The sequence below is a fragment of the Muscardinus avellanarius genome (assembly GCF_963383645.1).
Source record: "Muscardinus avellanarius genome assembly, chromosome: 2".
Taxonomy (NCBI): Eukaryota; Metazoa; Chordata; class Mammalia; order Rodentia; family Gliridae; genus Muscardinus; species Muscardinus avellanarius.
The window spans coordinates 165,886,532-165,906,595 of NC_137787.1; the positions used below are offsets into that span (position 1 = coordinate 165,886,532).

Consider the following 20,064-nt stretch of genomic DNA (forward strand, 5'->3'; position numbering starts at 1 on the left):
CTTAACACTGGACTTTAAAACTTTCATCTGACCCTCTTTCCTTGAACTGGAAAATATATTTAATGGACACTAGCTGTCTGATTTTACAGCCTTATTCTCAGATGTCCATATTTCTCATAACATTGACGCTTTCTATGTGTGTCACCTGGTGGTGTGTGTATCTGAGTCATCGGTATCCCATAATTTCAGCTAGGTGACACCCATCCGAGAACCAACATCCAAGATCCGTAAGAGGAGAATAATATTTTGGTCAACCATGACTGAAACAACTATAATTTCTTAGGAACCTAATGATGCAGACAGCCTTCTGCAAAACTAACATAGTTTGCTGTAGGGGATTAAAAATAAACAAAATAAAATAAAATCAATCGTACATTGAGTGAAGTCTTGATGTATAAGTGCTGGCAGCCGAAATTGCCCAGAGCACAAAATGAGCTTGGCTGTTTGATAGTTTGCTTGATTCACTATGTTGCTACATGCAGGGCATTTTATGCCTGACTTATATTTAATCCAGTCACCTGCTTAATGTTAAAAGGGTCATAATTATATATGAGGGTTCTGAACACATCACATGTTGATATCTCAGATATGACATATAAAATATGTACATACATTTTGAAGTTTAATCACTTAAAATATTGTTGCTAATAATTTGGGCAAGAGTGTAACAAAATACAACACCATTCTACTTTCACCAGAAATTAGGTAAGTGAATATAAGAGGGTTATGGCAGAGCCAAGTTTCCTTAAATGCATCCACTGGGAAGAGCAGAGGCATTGAGTTAGGGACTCAAATTCTTACTCTGCCATTTCCTAGTTAACTTTAAACAGCGTTCTCCCAGTGACGAGCATATTTTGTTTTTTGTTTTTCTATATACCACATAAAGTTCTTGGGAAATAATGTGATATAATGTGAGAATGCCTGAAACAAAAGTTAGGACTTTAAATGCCTTTCTGACATATTTTCTATTGTAAGTATAAGTTGCCTTATGTTATGTTATGTCTTAGCAACTATAGTAACTAATTTAGCACCTAGACTCTGTGATTACTTAGAACTGACAACACCATAAAGCAAATCAGAGAAATTAGTCTAGCTGATCAGGAAGAAATAATAATAGGTCCACATTTGGCACTGCTAAATTTTAAAGCACAATAGGACATTCAAGTGCAAATGTCAAATATTTAAGGATGATTCAAAAATAATTTGGAGAGTATTATGTATGAAATTATGATAATAATGAGGCTATAAGACATTACTGGACAATTTAAACAGGTTAAAAAGGACAAAATTTAAAATCTATTATTTTTTCTTAGTTGTTTATTGCACAGTTCACTGTAATACTGGTTCTTACAAAACAAACATAAATATCAATGACTATAAGAACAATTTTAGTTTTGCTGCCTCGCTATGTCTTGAGGAAATATGAATTCAGATACTTTAAAATGTCCTATTATGTAGCAAAATAAATATTCTGAGATCATTTAAATTTAATTTTCTGTTTTTATGTGTGCTACTGATGTTTGAACCTAGAGGAGTTCTACCCCTGAGCTATATCCACAAGCTGTATTAATTTTTATGTTAAAACAGGGTTTCACTAAGTTACTATGAGCTGGCCTGAAACTTGGAATCCTCCTGTCTCAGCCTCCAAAGCATACAGGTGTGAGCCATGTGCCTGGCTCAAATTTAATTTTCTATTAGGTAAAATATAATAATGGTTTTATACTTTTGTTGCTTAGATCTATCAAATGACAAGTTGCACATGTCTGTAGTCCCAGTGCTTGGGAGGTTTAGACAGAGGATGGCAGGCTTGAGGTCAGCCTCAACAAATTAGCAAGGCCCTGTTTCAAAATAAAAAATAAAAAATAAAAAACTAGATGGATAGCTCAGAGATAGAATATCCCTGCGTTCAATTCCCAGGATCTTACACACACACACACACACACACACACACACACACACACACACACAATAGTTGGAGAGAAAATTGAATATTACTTGTTTTCATTATATAGGCATATTTAATCTTAGAGTTAATAATTGCATTAGTTGAAAATATTTCCTAAATGTAAAAAAAAAATCCCTCTACAACACAATTGTAAGACAGTAATCAGGTATGTCTCAAAAGATTTCGATGTAATATAGTCCACCCAGTTTCTCAGTGGGCTAGTATGTGGAATTCCCAACCCATACTCTCATCTTTCCCATAAACTGACACTCATCTGTTCAGTTTTGCCTTCTAGAACAATAGAGAATTAATCTTTATCTTCTGTTAAACACCCAAAGACAGTGATCATGTCCCTCCCCCGAGACCCATATCTTCTCTAAACATCTATATTTCCTACAATGGATCTTAATAAAATAACTTCCAACACTGATTACCCAGTTTGGACTTGGAAGGCAGATTAACAACTTGAGCAAGAAAAGTCAATGCCAACATTTTTCACCCGTGATATGAAAAACACAATCACTTCCCAAAGACATCTTATTTGGATTAAATGAGCTGATATATGAAAGAAAATTCAGGAACTGAAATATAAGAAATCCCAGCTGATTGTAGTAATTACTAATACTCTAGTGATCTGAAAACTACACATTCATTAATCTGCCAGTGATTGCCTGGAATCTTCGGACAGCCACATCACAGTCTTTAAATAATGTAAAAACCTTTCTATTTTCACCCACACACACACACACACCCACACACCCACACGCACACATATGAAATGTTATAAATATTTCTCAGTCAGTGTGGTGGTGCACACTTGTAATCCATGTACTTGGAAAACTGAGACAGGAGGGTCACAGGTTGGAGGACAGCCTCAGCAAGTAGTGAGACTTTTATCAACCTAGTAAGACCTTGTTTCCAAAAAAAAAAAAAAAAAAAAAATATATATATATATATATATATATATATATATATATATATATATACACCTGGGGGTGTAGCTTGCAGGTAAAATGCCCCTGGGTTCAATTCCCAGTACCATAAATAAATAAATTTTTTAAAAGTTGTATTTTTCATGTATTTACATTATACAAACAATTTTAAGTTGAAGCATACTCATTTTAAGTCAATATAAAAAAACACATCCCACCATGATGACAATGTTCATTCCATTAATACCCCCACCTCCAGGTTTTTTTCTCTTCCTTTCAAGAATGCTTTTGTATGACTCTCTTTTGGTGATTACCACTTGGAAGCTTCAATTAAAGTTTATTGAGTGTCAATGTGATTCGTCTTTGTAACTCATGATTAATATTTGTTGAATAAAAAAGATTACTTCTAAAGTATGTATTTAGCCAGGTGTTGTGCCGCAAGCTTGTAATCCCCGCACTTGGGAGGCTGAGACAGGAGGATTGCACAGGCTCAAAGCCAGCCTCAGCTACTTACTGAGGCTCTCAGCAACTTAGTTAAACCCTGTTTCCAAATAAAAATAAAAAATAGGTCTTGGAATATAGCCCAGAGGTAAAAAGCCTCTGGGTTCCACCCCCAGTACCACCAAAAAATAAAAAATAAAAATAAAAAAATAAAGTATGTATTTCATGAATGACTTTAATTATATTTTATACGAAATATTTATTTCAAATTACTTGCAGCATTTACGGATTGTATTTATGGCTATATATCCTCTATTTTGGGAAAAGTAAGAGTGTGATTGTGTGTTTTCATCTGTTTATTTGTAATACTTTTAACAGAACATTTATTTTAAGTAGACAAATTGAATTATAATCAGAAAAAGAGATGATAAACTCCAGTTATCTTTTGTTACTTTGTTTTTCTAAATAAACCTTAGCCTAAGTTAAACACAGATTTTCTTATCAACCTGAATATTTAACTTTCTAATAAAGCATAAGAAGAAAAGTAAAAGTTTGATTGAGAGAATAGATGATTCAAGATTGTGAAGCACAGCCAGGACTTATTTGAAAAACATGCATAGTTCTTTAATTCAATAAATATATGCCTTCTAGTCAAGACGCTATTGGAGAAAAGATTCAAGGGCTGACAATCTAAATGCCATTGAAGCATTGATATATAGTGAAACTCACACTCAGAAATTTAAGTGAATTGAATTTCATAAAAGTATTTAGTGGTTGAAGTAAATCAAAGACCTTCTTAAGGAAAAGCCTAGTTTTAAATTCCAAAATATTAAATTGTGTAACTCTGCTGGATTTCTAGAATGACTGAAAGAGAAAATACATATTATAAGGCTTGGAGTACAGTTCAGTGGTAGACCAATTACCTCGAATGTGGCTCTAGAGTCTATCCCTGATGAAGGAGAGAGAGAGAGAGAGAGAGAGAGAGAGAGAGAGAGAGAGAGAGAGAGAGAGAGAGAGAATGAGGGAGAAAGGGAGGGGAGGGAGGGGAAGGGAGGGGTGGGGGGGGGGAGGGGGGGGGGGGGAGAAAAAAGGGAGGGGAGGGGAAGGGAGGGGAAGGGAGGGGAAGGGAGGGGAAGGGAAGGGAGGGGAGCGAAGAGAAGGGAAGAAAGAAAAAAAAAGAGGGAAATAATCCATCTTCAATAGCTGCCTCTGGGTATAACTGGTATGACCATCTCAAATAATAATATAGCCATGCAAATTTTCATAATGCAATATGTAAACTTCACTAATACCCACATATTTTTTCAAATTTAAACAGGATTTAAGTGAATCCTTTTTGGCAATTGGCAACAGTATGTTGAGGATTTATTCCCAGATGTAAAACGTTAGTTAGGTTGCAAATACAAAATGCTATTGTTAAAAAAAAAAAAGAAAGAAAGAAAAAAAGTCTCCTGTGTGAAGTAGATTGGTGAATACACGTCAAAAAATATCATGATCAAACCTGGCATTTTTGTTGACAGACTTTGTAGTGAGGCCAAAGGTGTAATTAGGCCAGAAAATTACTTTCTCACCACTAGAATTGTTCCCTTCAGGTCCTGAGTTATCAGTCCAGAAAATTTCATTAAACACTAAATTCACTTTAAGACAACTGTCAAAATTAAGCAGAGGTGAGTCAAGTCAAGGTCCCAATATTCAAATCTCTCATTTGGATTTTGAGATTTAATAAAAAATTTTAAAAATGCAGTAGGTTCACTTTCCCATCAAGGCTAAACTTGTGAATTTCCGGAACAACCTGTTTCTCTGTAAAACAGGATAATGCAGAATGACAAATTAATGTAGAATTTTAAATGTTTAATAGCCATAAAGGTTGAAATAATTTCTATTTTATGTTCATTAAAACCTTGATGTGAAATGGTAAAACTTATGCCACTCACTCATAGATACAATGTAAAAGAGGAATGATTCTAATGATGAAATTCTACATTTACTATATTTACTTTAAAATATTTGGGAGATGCCTATGGTATATGTATGAGTTATGATTTAGCACATTTGAAAAGTAAAAGAACATAGGGAATCCTGGTACATATTTCAGAGGTAAGCAAGAACTCAACATTAAAAAAACAAAAGGAAAATATATGTTCTATTAAATAGCAAAAATGTTGATTTTTTTCTATTTTCCAAAATGTTAAAATAATAGCTTAGAACTAAATAGCTGAAATACAATTCCAACTATTGCAAATTATATTGAACAATTTTATGTTTGATATGTCATAGTCAACAGTTTTAGTATAATTCTTGGAGCCAAACTGCCTACACCAAATTGCCATTGGGTGCCAATTATTACCCAGGTAGCATATAAATCCCACAAGTAAATAATAACATAAAAATTTACTACCAAAAAATAAAAGGGTAAATGAAGGCCACAAGAGTGACCACTAGAGGTGGGTAAATATAAATCCTGAAGTAGCTTCTGAAGGTAAACTCTACCTACAGCTTTTTTTTAATATATGTACGATAGAAATAAATATTTACTCATGAAATAGAACAATAAGGCATTTCGGTATCTTCTAACAAAAGACTGGAGAAAAATCAGCAGCACACAATTGTTTATATGGCTCAGATTCACCTGATACTGCTCTGATTCTTAAAAGTAACATACTAGTTGTCTGATATTTAATTAAATTTTCAAAATTTAAGGCATGAATGTATATGAACCCTAGAAACACTAGAGTGCCTTGAATTTAGGCCAAGAACAACAGTGGTGTAAGCAAAATTGGCTGGATGGACAGTCAACACAGTCAAGGAAAAATGAAGATTACTCTTGAGAACATATGATGGTGTGCCAATGGTGATGCTGATCATTTTTATGATCAATTTAAAGAAAATCCAAAGAATCAACCTCCCCTTTCATTAAAATAACAATACTGATATTTAGGGAAAATGCACATTTCTAATATGTCTATATTCCAATAGCTCTCTTTCATTGATACATATAATCTTTTATTATAGATGATTGATGTGGAGCTCACTATAAGTTCAAAAATTCATAGAATATTATTATGTCATGAAATTCATGCCGAGAAAGCAATTACCATTATAAATCAAAAAGACAACTCATATGGACAGGTCATATGGTAACGGGTTCTCCTTGGAATGGTATCCTTAAATTTAATTTATTCAATAGGTAACTTAAAGGTTAGGTATGATGAGATGAATCTCATGCTCAAATAACTTCAAAATATCATTAGACTATATTATTACGAGATTGATTTTCCTGGAATTTAGTGATACTTGCATTTATATTCATTTGAATCAACATGGTTCAATGTAATTTTACTTAAACATTTTCTCCCTAATATAATTCCTTGAAGGATTTTATTAAGCACTATAAAATAATAGAGAATACAAAGGGCATTTACTGCCTTAACAGATGAATGAGGTATCCAAATAGAAGAGGTTTTGAAAACCTTTACAATATTACATTTACATTTAGTAAATAAAGGTTTTACTAGAAAAAGAACAGCTCCAAAATTTAAGTTCTAAAGAATAATTTTAATGAGGAATTAAATATTTTATCTTAGTATTGAATATTTACTAGTTTAAAGAAAAAATTACAATATACTATCACGCTTATCACTCTAACCTAAAATAATAAGTTATATCATCCTTTTGAATAAACAAAGTGTTTCATCTCCTTTAATCCTTATAACTCAATACTGTGTCTTCTTAAGTCATATTCTCACACCCCAACAATAAGCTCAGATAATTAGAAAATATATATTTAGAAAAATTACTGCATTTTTTTAAACAGAAACTGAAGAAAATATTATTTATCTGAATAGAATGATATCCTACAATTGAATTTGATTGTAGGAGACATTTCAGTGAATTAAATAGAAATCATAAAATTCTACATAAATGATCAAAAAGTAATTATTGATATGTAAAGAGGCTTATATCAAAATAAAATATGTTTGAGGTAATTGCAGGACATAACGTCAATTTAAAAAGAAATAAGAAAAAGGTTGGGCATGGTGGCACACTCCTGTAATCCCAGGACTTGGGAGTCTCAGATAGGAAGATTGCAGGTTCAAAGTCAGTTTTGGCAATTTTGCAAGACTTTCAGCAACTTAGTGAGACACTGATTACAAATTAAAAATAGAATAGGTCTGGAGGTGAAGCTCAGAGGTAGCAATCCCTGGGTTCAATTATCAGCAACACACACACACACACACACACACACACACACACACACACACACACACGGTACATGATGGGGGGATATGATTATAAACCTGATTTCATAAACATGGGGAAGAAACCATTATTTCCAAAACTAACAATGTTCAGAGAGATAGGCAACTTATATTCTATTTGAAACAAGGCAAAAGACCTGTTTTGAAAATTATGATAATAAAACATAAAATCAAATAACATGCTATGCAATACTCAAAATGCTTTGTGAGACATTAGCTCATTTTGTTCTTTACAAAATCCTAGTAAATAGGAGATAAAGCAGACCTTATGATTAATTATAAATGATAAAGAATACATTTCAGGAGGTAGCTTGATGTAGAGAAATAGTAAATGAAGTCCAAAGACTTGAATTGACTGTCACGTGATAGTGAAACTTTGAACCAGCTCCTAGCATCATCTTCTCTCTTCTGGAAAATGTTGTTTTAGGTAGCAGTACTTACCTGTGATGACTGAACAAAAGAAGACAGACAGTATCACCCGAAGTCACTTAGCTAGAAGGTGACAGGGAAGATAATGAAAGCCAGACCCTTAAGTTCCAAGTTACAAGTTAGGAGCTATGTCACAATACCATTCTCTTTAGGAAAGAATATCCTTTGAAGAGATGAGTCATAACCTGCTCATTGAATTCTAAAATTAACAATTAAAAAAATTCATGGTGATCTTTTCTAGGAAATAGATGTGTGGCAACTTTAATTTAAATGTGTGGTATCACAAAAGATCTTCCAATACTTTTGTCTACCTGTGTATCTTTAGCCATATATCAACAAGTGAACATTCTAGAAGCTCTCCCATTAATTATACTACTTCCTTAATGAAGTGCAAAAGTGTTTGCGTAATCCGATTCAATTTATTGAATTAGGTTACAGTTTTATCATTTTGAAAAGCACCTTCATTGTTTACCTTACAATATGTCAATTCATTTGCAGCAATTAAATACCTCAGCATACCAACGTAATCAATTGAAAGCAATCTCCATTTTTAAGGTTTGGTACCATTAGCAATGTGCATATTTCTAAAAACAATATATGACAGTATGAACATATAACAGTAGCAGTGACATTTCATATCCATAAAGCTTATTTTACCCACAAATCTAGGTTCATAATTCAATGTCATTAAAGTCCCGAAAGTAAACATGGCATGTAATAACCAAAACTTAGTGCTAACTCCATTACCTACAGAGTACATTTATGTGACTGTGAATAACTTGTACAACTAAGACATTCATACCAAAGCTATACATTTTTAAATGTTATCAGTTTTATATTTAGATATAATGGAGTTGTTTTGAAAATGGTAATTATCGATAATAATCTATAACCCTGGGATCCGTGTTTAATTTAAATATTTTACTTTAGTCTAGATTCATTGTTTGCAAGCCAGGCATGGTGGTGTACTTCTCTAATCCCAGTTCTTGGGAAGCTGGGACAGAAGGATCATAGATTCACTGCCAGCCTCAGTACTTATTCTAAGTTTAACAAGGCCCTCTGTAACTTAGTAAAATCCTATTCCAAAATACAAAAATAAAAAGGGCTGAGGGTATAACTCAGAGTTAGAATCTACCTAGATCATTCATCAATACCACATACTCCAAAAAAAAGGGGGAAACTGATAAAAGTTTGTGTGGGGGGGGTTACTGGGGATGGAACCCAAGGGTATTCTACCTCTGAGGTACACTTCCAGACCTATTTTTTTGTTCTTTATTTTCAGACAGGGTCTCACTGAGAGTTGCAAAGGGCCTCACTAAGTAGCTGAGGCTGGCCCAGAACCATGATCCTTCTGTCTCAGCTTCCCAAATGGTAGGATTACAAGCATACACCACCATGCGCGGCAAAGAGAGAATTTTTCTATAACAACTATTGTTTTATACCATATATAATATTATCTATAAAATATGTTAAATATAAAAACCTAATAAATTTTCACTCCAATTTCTTCTTGAACATTTTGGTCAAAAGAAATGATTAAGGTGTTTATTAGTAATACTTTCTACTCTCAGACAATTACCCACATAGCAAGGCTCTTTTCTTTTTTTTGTGCTGAGGATGAACCCATCACCTTGCATGTCCTAAATAGGCATTCTGCCACTGAGCTATGGTCCCAGGCCCAGGCCCAGTATGAGTCTACTTATCTACTGCAAACTCTGTAAGTTTTTTTTTTTTTTCCTAGTGCTAGGTATTGAACCCAGAGCATGGAACCCTTGAAACTACACCCCCAGCCCTATTTTATTTTACTTGGAAGCAGGGTCTAAGTTGATGTAAGACTCACTGAGTTGCTGAGGCTGGTCTCTAACCTGCAATCCTCCTGTCTCAGCCTCTTAAATACTGGGATTAGAGGCATGTGCCACCACCATGCCCAGCTGTCTGTACTCTTCTTGAGATTAAACATCTTTATCATTTCCAAATTTATAACATCAAAATCCCTTCTTAAGGCTTACTACCAGTTCATCAGTGGCTTGCCAGAAATTGTGGTGCCATGACTCAACATAACCATCCAGTTTCTTCTGAAGCTCAGTGTAAAATGTTATTGTTATTTCCTGTTATCTCAACTTTTTTAATATTTTTGTCCATTAAGCTTAGGTTTATATTAGTAATTTCCAGAGTTCTACCACAGTGTTGGTTTATGTGATTACAGAGCCTAGTGAAGTACTTCAGTATTTTTGATAAGGAATGTATTTAAATCACTTCTAAAGTTCATTTAGAAATAAAGCAATAAATGTTAGAGAATACTAAATGCAAATTTTCATTACTTCTGTAATCCTTTTTTTGCTACTTTCTTCAGAAATTTTTGGTTGTGTTAAAATTCTTCAATTAGTAAATCTGATTTGTTACAAGAGACAAACTAAAGTTGTGAAACATCTTTATCTTTAGCTGGGCGTGGTGGTGCATACTTGTAATCCCATCATTTGGGAGGCTGAGAAGAAGGATTAGGGTTCAAGGACAACCTCAGATACTTAGTGAGGCCCTTGCAACTCAGCCCCTGTTTCAAAATAAAGAATAAAAATAGGGCTGAAAGTGTAGCTCGGAGGTAGAATGCGCCTGGGTTCCATCCCCAGGACTGCAATAAATAAATAAATAAATAAATAAATAAATAAATAAATAAGAAAAAATGCCAGGAGCAATGGCACAGGCTTATAAAAACAGCATTCGGGAGGCCCAGACAAGAGGACTGCGGTTTGCAAACAGCCTCAGCTACTTAGTAAGACCCTTTGCAACTTAGTGAGACCCTGCTTCAAAAACTAGACTAAAATTTAGGGCTGGGGGTGTGGCTCGGAGGCACAATGCCCCTTGGTTCCATCCCCTGTACCTCAAAAATAAATAAATAAATAAATAAATAAAGTATGAAGAAATGTGCCAGTTGCAGTAGAACATGTTTGTAATTCAAGTACTTAGGAGACTGAGACGGGAGCACCGCATTCACAGCCAGCCTCAGAAACTTAGCAAGACTGTGTTTCAAAATAAAAAATAAAATAGGGATAAGGGCTAGGAGGTAGAATACCCCTGGGTTCAATCCCACCACACAAACACACACACAGGACAGAGAGAATAAAAGAAGTCTCAACATGGTATTGCAAAAGCCATCAAAAGAAGCCTAAAGCATGGTATTCAAGGAAGAGTTGAAGCTTTGAAATTACCCTAAGAGGGAAAAGGCTACTCAAAGCCAGAGACTAAACAAATTAGACTGTTTACCTCTTTTGGCATAACTTTTGTTTTACGACATCTTTTAGAAATTTCAAAACAGAAATCCAGCAATATTTCCCTGTATTCACAATTCTCTTGTCCCTAAGTTAGAGAGGGGGATAGGCTAGTTCATAATAGCACCTCCTACTGGTCAAAAAGCTACTGTGAGCAGTAAGAAGACATGTGACATTGTATAATCAAGGAAGTAGAATAGAACACTGTCTAAGAACCTCACAAATAAGTGGAATCTCCAAACTCTAACACATTATCCATCATAATCAAAAGGTGACACTGAAAAACTGATTTGCTTTCCTTAATGTAAATAAACTTCTCTTGTCAAAGAAGGCATCGTATTACCAAAAGAGAAACAAACAATACCTTGCAATTAGTCAACTAAAGACATTAGCAACTTCATTACTGCAAATCTACTGAGAGAGAAATGTAAGTAAATTATAATTTTTAGTACAGTCCAGTGTAGGCATGTGAGATTGGAGAACTCAATAGAAATTTTAAAAGAAAGACATAAATTAGGGAAGAAAGGACTGTAATTCTGCAATTTTCTCCTAAATTAAGAGGCTTTTCCAGAAATCCAGTAATATGTGGTTATTTAATTAAATCTAAAAATAACATCTTTGCTCTAAGAGCTTAGAAAAAAGGGTCTGTATATCTATGCTAGTAACAGAGTCAAGGCATATTGTGATTTGGCTATAGTATGCAATTTCAATGTATATTACAAAGCAAGTATATGTTATGCATTTCCTCATGCCAAAAATTGTATTAAGATTCAATTACATTCAAAGGTAGTAAATTAGTTCTAAATTAAGATTCTATGGGTACTATGAGAATTCTAATCTTTAAGGACTTTATAACTGCAAATATAGTGATATATAAAAGTACTCAGAATTGGTGGAGACTTATATTATGCCATGCTCTTTTTATAAATATTATTTCTCAAGAGCATCAATCCTGAGATATAAAATGTTTCAAATGTTGATGATAAATGCTTAAAGATGGCTGTCGTAACCTATGAACAAAAGCAGAACATCTCCAATGCACTTGGGACACCTCTGGCTCTGGACCCTAAATCTTTTATCTGAACCCTATATTGCTTAATTGGACTTTAGAAGCTGAGTTTACATGCCACTGTTTAAATTTGTAACTGTGAGGCATAATAATCCTCTCAGAACTACACAAGAAATATTTATTAGACATATTTTTGAGCAGCAATTTTTTGAGGTACTGAGGATTGAAGCCAGTGCTCTCTACCTCTGAGCTACACTCCCAGTCCTTTTTATGCTTTATTTTGAGACAAGGTCTTGCTGAGTTGCCCATGCTGACCTCAAACTTGATCCTCCTACTTCAGCCTCCCAAGTACTTGATTTATAGGCATGTGTCACTGAGCCTGGCTCAAATATTTGAGCAGCCACTCTGCCAGGCAATGTTCTACATGCTGGGACACCACAGTGAACAAAACTTAACCCAAACTCCCAGCATCTATTTGTGTACATGTCTACACCACCACAGTTGGACCTCTCACAATGCCCAGTTCAATGATCTGGTGGGTGTGGTAAGCTCAGAATAGGCCCCAACGTGTGTCCCCATCCTAATTCATGGAACTTGGAAATGCTAGCTACTTCATATGTAGAAAGAGGTTTTTGCAGATGTGAGCATGTTAAAGATTATATATATATATAATATATATATATAATATTATATATATTATATATAATATATATATATATAGCTAGAAAAATAAAGAACATAAACTTTGAAAATATACTTTTGTATCATTAATTCATAATAGAAGACTTCCCTTTAATGTTTTTAAAATAAGAATGTTTCGATGGAATTAAGTCTAGATTTATATTGTCCTGGACCAGTATTTTTTCCAAAAGATAAATTTGCAATATGTAGATTGCTATCTATATACACTATCCCTTATAGTGTATATATGTGCACAACTGCTTTATTTTCTCTGAAGCCACACCTGTTATGTGTCTACAGACAAATGATATACCCTCCCCACCAAAAAAACCTGTAAATCACTCATTCATTTGATTTGGGACTATTTGAAAAAAAAAAAAAGAGGTGTTGGATAAATTGTATTTTAATGCCAAATGCAAGTATTTGGAATTTCTTAATAATGATACAAAAATTGTATTTCAAAACCAGTTTGTATTATGACCTAAAAATACAATCAGGAAGCTGGCCAAGACACTATCCAAATTGCACTCTTGGCACACAAAGGGAGTCTTTTGAATTCCTAAATACCCTTTCCTTAATTGTAAAATACTCATGATTCTATAAAAGTAGAAATATTATTAGAACTCTGTTGCTAGGATGAATTTATTCCAAACTGGTATTTATGATCAAAAATGATTTATGGCAAGTGCTCAGTCAAAATAAATGTAGTGACCACTGCAGGAGGTAGTGCCTTGTGAAACTCTACAAAGGGCTTTTTTTATTATTATTGACTTCAATTTCTGGTTGCTATGGCATCTGGTGACAACCATAACTTTTGGAAATTATCACCATATGCCCACACCCCCTTCTAAGGTTATATACAGGCTTATTCAAGCAACCAAAATGACAACAAAAACTTCATAAGCCATTTCATATATTTTTTTATTGTGTTTGCTTTCTATACTTTTAACTATAAATACCTAAATATATGTTGTTAAGACCAGGAAAACACTTCTTTTAAAACAACAATGATAATCATTTTTCTGCAAAAACTGATGTCATTAAATATAATTAAGTAATTTTAATGTTCAATTATTGAAAGTTAAAAAATAAGGGCATAACCAAAAAAGTCAATATTTATAAATTCATCAAAATTCAGCAATTTTCTATTTACAGAACCAAGTTAGGCTACTTTGAAGGTAAATTCACATCTTTTTTATTTTTTTAATACTTCTACTACAAAAAATACAAAATACAGGTCAGTGCCCATAGCAGGCTACAATTTAAACCTTAGAATTTTAAATTTGGGGAGGATTTTGTTAGCATATTTTTTTTCTATTTTGAGGATCATGTCCTTGTCTTCTTGATTTTTTTTTTCAGTTTTAAAAACATGAAATACATGTCTCTTTAAAGATATCATGTAAATAAAAATCTCTTAAAAACAAATTTAAAAATTCAAACATACATTTTTAAAAAGCTAGTGAGAATTTTATCAAACCTAGTTTGCTTAATATCAAGAAAATACATAGATAATATATATTTAAGTCTTTTTAAATAAATAACACAATTCATCTTTCCCTTCTCAGTAAGAATATATATATATATATATATATATATATATATATATATATATATATAAAATTTTTTTTTAAAAAAAAGTAGCAAGTATAAATAAAGTCCTGGGATATAAAAGTCATCTTACTCATACTGAATTCTATCCCCCCCAGTACAGGAAATACTTTCTAAGAAAAGTATTATACTCCTTGAGAATAGTAAGACTTCTTTAAGACTATCAGATTTCAGTTCACAAAATATTGATTAATATGTTCTCAAGTATATCGAGACATTATTTTGTATTTCCTAAAACCTGAACTTCTGTGATCTAGAAGGATTATTTTAAAAAACAAACTATATTAAATATACTATGCTAACACCATTCAAGTGTAATAGTCACACTGCTGCCATCTCAAATCTTTGTACCATTGACTAAAAGATGAAAGGGAAAAAAGCAGGCAGTAGTGAGCTCACATGTCCAGTCATTCACTGGGCTCAGAAAGTACTGAACTGTCCAAGACAACCTTTCTAATGCAACTGCCCTCCTCATGAGCCTCCACTTTCTCCTTCTCTAGAATACAACTGTTTATGATCCTTTTCAATATAAAACTTGGTAAGCTTGACATAAGTCCTGGTTTATGGCTTCATGACTCATTAGAAAGAACAAAGGTACAAAAGCATTTCTGAGAAGAATAGCACAACTGAAATCAATAAAACAATCCTGCTCTAAAAAATAAATGGCCAAAGATGAGTCAAGATGAAACTATCCTTAATGGTTCTGTTCAGCCAGGAAAGTTTGTAATATATTCTAGAAAGAAGTCTTTCAATAGAAACTTAATGTTTTGTTCTTTGGGTTCTAGTATATTAACATGTTTTAAAGAGACTTCATTTTCACCAAAGTTGTTTGATGGTATTATGTGAGGTGTTGCTACATTTAGATTTTGACAGTAGCATCATTATTTCATTATTGTTTTGGTAATACAGCATTTATGTCGTCACCTTAAAAGATTAAATATTGAAAGGTAATTTTGAGCTGGATCTCCCCTACTTCAATATAAATGCAATCTAAAATACATTTTCCCTTAAGAAAAGTGTGATTAAGTACATTTGATATTCAATAGAGGTTACCAAATATAGACAAATTATTATTAAAATGGTCATTTAAAAATTCAAAACATAATTCATTTGAAGATGATGGATGTCAAAAACTCAGGTCTTTCTCTTTTCATACTTTAATCTTTCAACTATAAAACATGTGAAAATTAGCCAGGTATAGTGGTGCAGACTGCTAATCCCAGTATTCCAGAGGTTGAGATTGAAGGATTGGGGTTCTCGGACAGCCTCAGCTATTTAGTGAGGCCCTCTGTAACTTAGTGAGACCCTGTTTCAAAATAAAGAATAAAAAATAGGGCAGGGGGTGTGGCTCAGAGGTCAAATGCCCCTGGGTTCCATTCCCAGACCCCTAAAAAAAGAAATGTGAAAACTCAAGATTTATATGTAATACAAAAGATTTTCTTATGAAATACCAAAAGCCTAATGTTTCAAGGAGGAACTTTTATCACTTAATTAAATATAAACAAAATTAAGCAAAGTACTTTCAATCTCTTTTCCAAATCCCAAATTTGAATAAGAAATTCAGGAAGTAGCATTAAGTTACTTGAGAAATGCGCCTAAGGAAAGAGAAATGATGATAACTGTCTTGCAATGTGGTCATTTTCAGCTATGAACTTCATTTTTTCTATATCTCAATTTTTTCATACAAAAAGTAGCATAAAATACAAATATCCATGGGAATTTTAACTATTTGGTATTAAGAGCTTTTTTTGGTGCAATGATAAAAAGAGTGTTTTGTATGTAAAATAAAAATAGTTTAAAACTCAACTGATATCTGAAAATATTCACAAAGATGAATTAAATCTTCAGGTATTGCCACATAATTAAAGGTATGTTGGAGCTGGTCATTGACTTCAAAAACCTTTTCACCAAATTCATAAGAAATGGATTGTATTACAGTAACTTATGATTATATCACAGTAAGAAGAATTGTTACTAAGAAAAAAAATTATGGGGAATTCAGAGACAAAAAATATACCTTTTTCATCTTACTAGATTTGTACTGTATATTTCATATTACATGTCATTTATATGTTTATCTCCTCCACAAATTTCCATGAGAGCAAGAATTAGTATAAAGATTGCATGTTATTATTATTATTATTATTTGTTCATAGATCTGGCTGATTTCATGTTGGAAATGGAAAATATGCAGCTAAACTAGTAAATAAGAGGATTAATGAACACATTCAGGTTGCAAAAATCTAACTAGTGAGTTACTTTTGCTTCAGAGCATTGTGAAAGTTGTTTATCTTATGGAAATGATGTGGTCCTGATTACTCGTGACTAACATTTTCCAAATCTAAGAATCAATTTTCTTCAAATGGTTCCATTAGAAATTTATTTTTTGAGAAAAGTAGGAGATATTTCTATCCGACATGGTCCTTATCTTCCTTTTGGAGGCATGTCTCTCCTTTCTAAGTTCTTAGGGAATGAGATCTAAGTTAAGAATCCAGAGACTTGGGTTTGAACAACTCCTGAAAGCTATTAGCAAATTGACCTTGAGAAAGTCACAGATTCTCTTTGAGCTTCTCTTTCTTAACAAGAAAACAGGGATAAATAGTTTGCTTTTTGATATTTGTGGGAGGATTAATTAAAATGACTTCCAGCATTGCACTGAATTAAGTGGTTTTTTTTGTTTTAAATGAATAAATGATGGTAATTATATTGTGGTTTTGAAATAAACTGTTATCAGTGACATCATTTTAGTGGGCTCAAAATGTAATTAATGGATGCAATACCAATGTAAAAACAGGCAAGTATAAAACCTATGGTACTGGTTGACTTTTCACATTTTTGGCATAAGTAAGAAGCAATTTTACCTGTTGGTGGAATTATCCCTGGAGACATGAGGCCGGGGACAGAATGTGGCATGATGTGAGAGTTCTCTGGGGAGGTGACACTTTGAGTCCTCTTAGGAGGCCTTCCAGGTCTAGAACTGAAACAAACAAACAAAAAATTTTACAATTAAGCTGTTGTCTTACACATCATTTCAAAGTTGTTTCAAGTGGTAACATGGACTGTAAATAAATTTGTTTCAAGGACGGTTGCTTTTGCAGTTAGATGTAATAGACTTCCATCACTAATTAGATTACATGCTGAATTCATTTTCCTCATTGAAGATCAGCCACTCCTGATGCATAATTCATAGCCTGCACCTCGTTACCTGCTTCTTCATATTAATATCTATACACAGTTTGAATTGCCTCGTTTGCATATGCTAAAGTTCTGCATGCAGCCTTCAGCACGAAAATTATGCACTAACTTGTAATAATTATTACAGTCAGCCTGCTATTGATTTATGAGACTTTTAAAAACCAAATATGTGTAGTACTTGTAATGAATGATATTTTAAGGTTCTTCAGGAAATTAAAAGGCAATGGCTGCCTAAGGAAATGTTCTGCTTGTTTGATTTAATACTACAGTTAGCTGGGAGGTGGAATGAAAGAGTGATTCAGACCTATAGCACATTTTTCGATGATATGTTTTATTACTTCGCACTGCTAGCCTGATATCTAGATGATAAATGACAATACATATCTAATGTGTGAAAAGGTCTTGCAATTTCTTTATTTTTTGCCATTTAAAAGATAAGTCAAGTTATCATTTAACCCTTATTCTAGTTAAGTGAACAATCCTCACTATGTTGCCTTACTTTAAATATACTAAATTGGAAAGGCTTGTGATTATTTGTAGGCCATCACTGAGAAACTGCTGATATAGCACCTTACATCTGCCTTTAGGAAAAATAAAAATGGTATATTTACGTTTTAGCAGTACTTGTCCTTTACATACCCATTACACAAGATTATTTTTAATTATAAAAGTACAAGTGGAAGAAAAGACAAGTCTTTACTATTTTTGCATGAAAATAACATCCAAAAGATATTAGCAGCGTTTGGAACAAACATCCTTAGTATTATATTTCTACTTTCCCTCTGTATTATAAATATACTTCTATGGACTGCTCTACTGTCATGTATTTGGTCAATATGCACCTTAATACACCAAAGACGTTAGATACACTCTTCATAAGTAAGCATTTCCATGTTGCCTTAGCTGACATCCCTTGCCTCATCAGAATATTCAATGATCCTATTTTTTTATTTATTTGGGGTAATATTTGTGGTCATTGAACAAATAAGCACTAAGTACCTGCTGTTTCAAAGCAGTGCACCATGGAGACTCATTTGGGGGAGTGAATTCTTAGTCTTCATGAGCTTATTCTCTTGCCAAGGGGGAGGAATCTGGTGCATACATAACCATGACGCAAATTATAATCGCTAAACCTCTCTCATAAGAAAGTTGCAACTCATATACTAATGGGACCTTAGGTTCAATGATGATACTTCCATGCTCCGGGAAGAAGGACAGAAGGGGAAGCATTAGAAGAAAATTCAGAAGGATTAGTAAGATGTGAGGATAAAAAGAATGGAAGGAAAGTACATGTCAGTGAGAATAGAAAGCAAGTAAAGCAAAGCCTACGGTTACGGAGGCTCCCTTCAAATGAGCCAAAACAAATGAAAGAGCAAGAGGAAAAGAGACCTAGAAGGCTGGGCCTAATGACTGCGGTCAGATCCTAGAAGCTCTGGAATAAGAGCAAGGAGATCACTGGCAAGTCTGTTTTGCTATCCAGTAGGGTTACTTTCCTGCTTATCCTTAGAAAGTATCTCTGTAGCTACTTCTTACTCTTCTTCCTCGGTTGCCTTTTTATCTCTTATTTGCCTAGTATCAATCAACAGGCCTCTGATAGTCTCCATTCTTTCTGAATGATCTCTTTTATTGCCATCACTTACATGCTGAGGACTAATAGCTAAATATACATCTACAGCCCAGATCTTCCTCCTGGGATTCAGACAGATTGATGCCAATCTACTAGACATCCCTGCTTAGATATTCTATAATAATCTAAGACTCAGCTTGTCCAAATCTGACCTCAGCATCTGCCCAATTAAAATCTATTTTTCTTTTCCTGCTTCAGCAAAACGGAACCTGACTGACTAAGCCCCAAATCCAGGACTCAGCTGTGTCTTTTCCTTCTCTTACACACTGAAATACCAACTCTATGAAAATATACTTTTAATCTCTTCTTTTTCCTATGTCTCCGCTCCTACCTTGCAGCTCAATCTCTCATGTCTTATTCCATCTACTGCTAAAGCTTTTCTACCTCTGCCATGACCTACCTACCTCCAATTCTGTCTCACTCTAGAGCTTAGTGTTTAGAGTCTAGACAACTCTCCATCCTGATTCCAAAGGGTTTTTCTAAAATGAAAACCTGACCTGTTTAAAAATGATTTTACATATCAGTGGTTCCTAATTGATTCACACTCCTTGGGATGGCATCGGGTCTTCTATTACTTGGACCCTGCATTTTGGTCCCAAATTCATCTTTCATTACTACACTTATATCTTACATTTGGCCCTGCTGCATTTCTTAATAGTTTCCTGAGTTGCT

The 20,064-nt window shown here is 33.6% G+C and overlaps 1 protein-coding gene across 5 annotated transcripts in view; it reads right to left on the reverse strand.

Annotated features, from left to right (window-relative positions):
• Positions 1 to 20,064, reverse strand: part of DACH1 (dachshund family transcription factor 1) — a gene marked incomplete at both ends in the record, with an annotated part of 402,920 nt that overhangs the window by 212,477 nt on the left and 170,379 nt on the right. For all 5 annotated transcript variants that reach the window (XM_080688907.1, XM_080688905.1, XM_080688906.1 and 2 more), the window contains one exon: positions 17,432 to 17,547. In XM_080688907.1, coding sequence (XP_080545033.1) covers positions 17,432 to 17,547 — 116 coding nt within the window. The remainder of the gene's footprint in view (positions 1 to 17,431; positions 17,548 to 20,064) is intronic.